At 35.7% G+C, this 7913-nt stretch overlaps 1 protein-coding gene across 1 annotated transcript in view; it reads right to left on the bottom strand.

Annotated features, from left to right (window-relative positions):
- LOC106874670 (transcription factor 25) overlaps nt 1-7913 on the bottom strand; it is a 31395-nt gene that overhangs the window by 14764 nt on the left and 8718 nt on the right. The window contains exons 5-7 of the mRNA XM_014922467.2: nt 5239-5318; nt 2968-3104; nt 557-656 (exon numbers count right to left, since the gene is read on the bottom strand). Of these exons, the coding sequence (XP_014777953.1) occupies nt 557-656; nt 2968-3104; nt 5239-5318 (317 nt within the window). The remainder of the gene's footprint in view (nt 1-556; nt 657-2967; nt 3105-5238; nt 5319-7913) is intronic.

The raw sequence follows: 7913 nt of genomic DNA, 5'->3' as shown, positions 1-7913 counted from the left end.
GGTCTTCACAAGCGGAGTTTAGTGTCCAATGAAGGAAGGTACGCATAAGTGGGCTGGCTACACCCCTGGCAGAGGCCTTGGATTTAGGTCTCACTTGGCTTGCCGGGTCTTCTCACGCACAGCTTATTTCCAAAGGTCTCGGTCAGAAGCCATCGCCTCGGTGAGGCCTAATGTTCGAAGGTCGTGCCTCACCAACATTGGGCCTCACCGATAGAAATTATGTTCAATAGAAATTATAGCCAGCACTGATTTTTTGCTACAATGTTTCATATTGAGACGTCAGATGTAAACAAACAATGAGGTCGAAGACAAAAATTGGTAATGGGTGTATATGCCATGTTTCTGGGTTTTTGTCCCTCCATCAGCACCTATCTAACCCATTCTCACCTCCGAACACATCTCTTATATAGTCATTGCTATGTAAATATTATATAATTTACTTAAGTTTTATTAAAATTCTAAACGTTTCAAAACAAGATGGAAAGGAATTCAATACAAAATTTAAAATTATGTTGAATTTGGCAGAATAGAAAAAACGGAATTTATCAATAAATACCTATTAATTCTTTAGCTCTGTTGAGGTCCTCTCCATTTTTACAGATTTCACTGAACTGAATAAGACTGTCAATATGATACGGATGGTCTTGGAGAATATCCTGAGATCAAAACAAAATTTGAAAATTTGTGAAATATAATCAGATTTATGAAGATAGACACAATCCATTTATATAACATGCATAGGTAGAAGAATCTAGAAGCTATATATCCACACATCCTGATGTGAAATAAGGACTCTAAATGTTGCCCCACCACAATCTAAAGATAAACTAGGATGTCCAAGTCTAAAAATGGTCAAACTTAGGCAAAATATTCTTAACTAGAGAAAAAAAATACCACTAGTTAAGGAAAAGCTAATATCATAAAAGAGCCATTACTTGAATTTTATTAAACAAATCAAATACAAACCTTAAAAGATTATTTCTTAGTTTAAATAAATAATATTGCACAACTTGGAAAAAAATTGTTTTCAAAAGGGTATAAAGGAAAGAATTTATACAATATTTTAAGTGATAAAATGGCTGATATGTGTGTGCACACAGACAGGTATGTGTATAGATTCTATATGAAATTACTTTTAGAAAATATAGTCAAACCTTAAACAAATGGGACATGTGAAACTTTCATACACATACATAGATACACAAAAACAAACCTCCAAAATATCAGTGAAATTGCTCTCAAATCACACCATACTGTTTTTAGACATGGAAAGATACTTTTGACTAGCTAACCATTAATATTGTAGCAGAACACTGCCCCAAATTACTTCTGCAATATTTATTTCTAGACCTACAAAGAAGCTTTTGATGCTAAATAAAAATTACACCCCCAGTATACAAAGTAAGTATGTAATTTTAAAGTTGATTAATGGATAAGATGCAGTGTCTAGAAATGGTTAATGTAAGAGATCTAGAAACTAATACAACATCATCCAGGTTTCAATACTGAAGCTATTCATATTCACAATTTGTAGAAACAAAGTAGGTACAGCCATGGCTGTGTGGGTAAGCACAAGGGTGGCTAGCTGGTTGAAGTTTGCTTCCCAACTATAGGTTCAGTCCCAAGGGCAAGTGTCTTCTATTATAGTCCCAAGCCAACCAAACCTTTGAGTGGATTTGGTAGGCAGTAACTGAAAGAATCTCATTGTGTGTGTGTATGTATACTACTGTCTCTTTGCATGGACATTGTGTGTGATAGTTGTAAAAGAGGTGTCCTTCATTTTCAATATTCCATGAAAACATGACTGGTCATAGGGAAATATTACCGTACTTGGAAACAGGTAAGGGTTGGCAACAAGAAGGGCACTCAACAAAAGAAAACCTGTCTCAACAAATTCCATCTGGCTGATCCATGCAAATATGGAAAAGTAGGCATTAAAATGATGATGAAACACATACGACCACAAATGTACATCTACTTCACTTTAATGATAACACAACTAAATGTATTCTCAGTGAAAAGGATGATAAAACACTTTTTGAAAAAAACTGAACAGTGAATCAACGAATGTAGCAGACTATCTTAATTCAAATAAACATCACTTACTTGGTTCAAGCAGTGATACTATTTATCTCACATGTCATGTAATAAATATGTCAGAAACATATGCAACTAAAATGCTAGATCTTACAATCATTTATGAGCTCTCTGGTGATTTCACATAAATAGTATTGCAAAAGAAATCCTGCAGCCCAAAGTCTGGCTTTCCACTTTATAGCTAGAAAATGCCTTGACTCTCAACAGTTACTCTCTACAGAATTCAAGTTAAGCCCAAAGTGAAAGATTCTGCCACGACTGAAAACATGTTGCTATTATACATACAAGTATTGTAGATTGCTTTAAAAAAAATCTAACTGATTGGCAAGGAATTGCTCTCCAACAGAGTCCAACATCTGGTCTACAACTACAATAGCCATTGCTCCTCAGATCTGATGGGTTTTGTACAACTACTATCTAGGCTCATTCAACTCTACTCCTTTTGTCACCCATATTGACTTCCATACTCTACGTCAAATTATTCCTCCAGAACATCAGCCAAATTATTCCTCCCTATGCCAAAATTATTCCTCCCTATGCCAAATTATTCCTCCCTATGCCAAATTATTCCTCCAGAACATCAGCCTTCAGGAATTCCCTTCTTATTCATACAAGGCATCCAGCTGTAAAAAAAAAATTACCTTGGCTTCAACAAACATATTCATCCAACTCATGCAAGCATGGAAAAACATTTAAAGGAACAAAAAAAGTACATAAATAGATTCTACAGTTAAGTGAACTCAGCATCTTAGTATAAGACAGATTATGTCTGAAAAGACAAAACAGACTAACTAGAATGTCTTTCATTGTTGGTCTACTTAATCAGGGCTAATCAAACAAACAAATATAAACGCACAATGGTATACATACAGCAATAGTGTTTGTGTTTAATGATTCAACAGCATCATAGAATTTGAACTGAATTTCTTGATATTGATGATTGTGCTCAAATGTAAACATCTGCTGGCTACCATCATCAGCTGTCTTCACCAAAGACATTGATAAACCTGTATACCGTATATAAGAAAAGTATCACCATCAGGAATAAAAATAAAATGTTATAGTAAACAAAAGAGAGTTTAGAAATTAAAATTTACTTATCATACAAAATGTGTATATATATACCATTACAGTATCATACCATTAGAAGGTATGATACTGTGGATTGGTTTGAGATAAAAATCTCTTCATAGATTTGTTGTGTTAAAAATACAATATATATTGCAATGAGACAAACTTTGTCACTGTAGTGATTAATGACAATAACAGATGCATTTGCCTCTCACAAGGCTTGTTATGCTGTGCACTTGTCATCTGTTTAAACAAAATGTGTGCCTTGATATACATATAGGAATAAAACCTGAATAAAACATTCACTGGTATTGCAGAAGCTTGCATGGTAGTAGAAAAATTGAAAAGCATTAAATTAAAATTGTCATCTGTATCTGATCATACTAAATGAATACACATCATGATGCTGTGAAACTGAAGAGATTTTATCTCAGACAATTCTGCAGCATCATATCTTCTAACAGTCTGTATACATTTAATATGACACTCAGATGGCAATTTTAATTTAATGTGTACACCAAGTTTTAAATATTATATTCTTTTACTACTTTCAGATATTAAACGTAGCCGTGCTGGCACACTTGAAGAGTCTATTAGATATCAAGCCCAGGAATTGACTAGTACTTGCTTTATTGATGTCAACAAGATGAAATCATATTTTAGCCGCAAAAAAAATTTTAATGCAGAAGGTAACTAAATATCAGAAAGTACGTTTACAATGACTGTTGCAGCAAGGCTGGAATTCATAAATACATGCTAAGAAGCAAAATGAAAAATTTCCTATATATTTATGAGGACATTAATATATAGGAAAAAAGGTGACTCCTCATACGTTTAGTTTTGCATGAAGCATAAAATAAGACTGATTTGGGAAATTTCCTCTTCCTATGATAATGTTTCATCTACTTCCATCTAGTATCTCTATTGTGCAAGAATCATTTTTGGTTCCACAAGAAATTGCATTAGAAAAAAATTTGGCTATTTATTTCTGAACATTCCAAATAAATTCAAAGAATTAGTATTTCAAAGTACTCTTTGATAGATTCAATGACTTTTTAACCCATCTTGTTTTCCTGGCAATGGATTGCTGCAAGTACCCCAGATTAATAGAATTAAAAGTATTAATATTTCTATAATCAGATTGTTAGGATTCCTGGTAACATATTTTACTGTCAAAAATGTTAGATCAGATAGTGTCCCATTTTTTTTTTAATAAAAAGCATGTCAGATCTATTAGTATACTAAATTTTTGTAAATATAGCATTAGAACTATAGAAATCGTTTTTTTAATCAAGAACTACCATCACAGGATTGAAATACAGGTACAATGCCACCTTTCCAAACACTGGTCATCCAGGACCTCTTATAATTTGCACTAATTTATGAGCAAGAACTTCAAATTACTACAACCACCAAACTAGTTTACCGGTATCATGCACAGTACAGTAATAATAAACACGTATCATTTATACTAACATACAGGTAGCTGTATTTCATTTAATTATCTAAGTGTATTTAACATTTGTTTAGTTTAGAGTTGACCAAAGTGACCACACCTGCTTTGGAAAAAATCAATAATTCAGAAAGGCTTTGGAACCAAAGGTTCTGAAAAGCTGATGTCATGACTGTATCTATTTTATTCAGTCAAGCTGCTTTTATAGATTCCTTACTCTCTGCCAACATTGAACTCCATTATTATGAATTTGAATGTGGAGCTTGAGTCATAGTGAATCATTCATTAGCGGAATACACAACCATGAATGCCACTCCTATGGCGGTGCAGTTACTCTCTTGATAAAGCCTGGTGATCCTGACCATTGACCTTCTAGGGTTCCTCCAATCAGCATCAATGTAAGAAGCACCATTGGCTCAGTTGAGTTTTTCCACTGCCTCTTCACAATCTGCCATGCTGCAGTCCCATGACTTCGCTGTACCCTGGCAGGGTGGCTGAACAGGTGCTATGTCTTGCCAAAGGGCAACCCGTAACTATGCAGAGCATGATTGTCACTCCATGAGGTATTTTCAAAATACCCATCTGTTTTATAATTAGAAAAATACTGAATTATATACCTGTCTTTACGTAAGGTGGCCAATTATCTTTAGGTGTACTAAGCCATGGTGTTGGTCGACCTTTTCTGTTTCTTCTTGATCTGCACAATAAGAGAAGAAAGTCAGTGTACAATAAATTTTTTCATCTTATTGATAAAACATTATAGAATTGATGTTGCACAATCTATATTTCAGTTATTTTCTACAATTTTCGAAAGCAAACATTTTACAAACTGTTTTTTCTATATGCTTGATGATGACGTAGAATCAGTAGTACTACTGCTTGAGTCAAGCAAGCAATATTTGGTACTGTAATATTTTAGTTGGTGTTTGAATTAAGCTAGTCTGCTTCATTGATTAACTCTTTAGCATTCAGATTTCCCTGTCAAAGGTAATGCTTATTCATTCACAATGGTTTGAGCTAATCACGCATTATATCTCGTAGCTTCAAGGTTTCAATGGTGTGTTTGTATATTTTTAGAATAACATTGTAGGGTAGGTGCAAGAGGTTGGATCTGGTCAGTTTTAACACAAAACAGGTAAAATATTTGGGCTGGATAAAATGTTAAAGGGTTAATTCATTGTTCAGTTTTTCAAAAAGTTTTTGACTATCACTTTCACTGAGGATACAATTATATTAAATTGTTGATCCAAATTTGGGTTTGTAAGGATTTCATTTATGTAAAAAGGAGAGACCAAAGTCTTGAACCTTGAATCATTTTATAAACTGAACATTTTTTTTATATCAAGAATTTTTACATTAAGATTCCTTTCTATGATAGATACAAGGCTTGAAATTTTTGGGGAAGTGGGGTCAGTCAATTACATTGACTCCAGTGCTGAAGAGGGACTTATTTTATTGATCCCAAAAGGATGAAAAGCCAAGTTAACATCAGTGGTATTCGATCTCAAAACATAAAGATGGACAAAATACTGCCAAGTATTTTGTTCAGCATTCTAATATATATATAAAAAGCTTGCACCTTTTCATCATCATCATCATTGTCGTTTAACGTCCGCTTTCCTTGCTGGCAAGTCAGGAGGCTGCACCAGGCTCCAATCTGATCTGGCAAGGTTTCTACAGCTGGATTTTGACAGTGTAGTAGGTGCTTTTTATGTGTCCCTAGCAAGGGGGTCATTCAGGCAGCACTGGCACTGATCACGCTCGAATGGTGCTTTTTACATGCCACTGACACGGGTGCCAGTCAGGCAGCACAAGCATTGGGTACAACAATGATTTCACTTGATTCAACAGGTCTTCTCAAGCACAGCATACTGTCTGACGATTGAAGGGTATTTTTAAACAGGCCAGTTATGCATTGGCATTGACCACAGCTATGATCTCACTTGGCTTCCTGGGTCTGCCTCTTCCACTGTTAGGGTGTGACACTTCTTCACACAGCTATCCTCATCCATACGCAACACATGACCATACCAGTGCAGTCGTCTCTCTTTCACACCACATCTGATGCTTCTTAGGTTCAACTTTTCTCTCAGGGTGCTTAGACTTTGTCAGGTATGCACACTGACATTACACATCCAACAGAGCATACTAGCTTCATTTCTTTCAAGCTTACGCATGTCCTCAGCAGTCACAGCCCATATTTCACTGCCGTGTAGCATGGTTGTTCGTACATGTGCATCATACAGTCTACCTTTCACTCTGAGCGAGAGGCCCTTTGTTACCAGCAGAGGTAGGAGATCTCTAAACTTTGCCCAGGCTATTCTTATTCTAGCAGCTATGCTCTCAGAGCACCCACCTCCACTACTAACTTGGTCATCTAGGTAACGGAAGCTATCTACTACTTCTAGTTTTCCCCCCTGGCATGTGATGGAATCTGTTTGCTGTACATCTTCGTTGTTTATTGCCCCTGTGCATCTAACATGCACAAAACCTATCTTCCCAGTTAACCTTCCTTTGATATTCCTACATCTCTTATGTGTCCATACCTTACACTGGGTACATCTTATGGAGTTTCTACCTACGCTGTCTTACCAGAAATATAGCAACAGTGGTGCTTCTCCCTAGCACAAACCCAAATTGCATCTCGTCTAAACTAACTCTCTCCCTAATTAGTTGGGCTATGACCCTCTCCATGACTTTCATCACCTGATCCAACAATTTGATACCTCTGTAATTATTCTTATCTAATGCATCACCTTTATCTTTGTAGCAGTTGACTATAGCCCTGCTACACCAGACATTGGGTATGACTCTTTCATGTATCACTTAGTTGACTATATGGTTGACTAGACTATAGCCTATACCGTCAGATATTTTAAGCATCTCAGCAGTGACTCCTGATGGGTTAGGGGCTTTCCCTGTCTTCATAACCTTAATTGCATTATCTATCAAGGTACTGTCAATTCATATAGCTGATCCCTCTGAACATGTTTTCCATGGTGGTATGGGTTAGATGGCTTGACAGGAACTGGTAAGGTGAGGGGTCACCAGGTTCTACAGTCTGTTTCGGCTTGGTTTATATGACTGGATGCTCTTCTTAATACCAGCTACTCCACAGAGTATACTCGGTGCTTTGTTTGTGGCACCAGCACTTTTTATATGGTACAAGCACCCTCACCAATGCTTTTTACATGGTACCTTGGTTTTAAGATCTCAATTTTATTGTGGTGGGTGGGTCTTATATATATATATATATGTATATATATATATATATATATATATATAGATATAG

This window comes from Octopus bimaculoides, chromosome 1 (genome assembly GCF_001194135.2).
Source record: "Octopus bimaculoides isolate UCB-OBI-ISO-001 chromosome 1, ASM119413v2, whole genome shotgun sequence".
Classification (NCBI taxonomy): domain Eukaryota; kingdom Metazoa; phylum Mollusca; class Cephalopoda; order Octopoda; family Octopodidae; genus Octopus; species Octopus bimaculoides.
The sequence above is the reverse complement of the archived record's forward strand: the minus strand, read 5'-3'. Positions and strand labels throughout refer to the sequence as shown.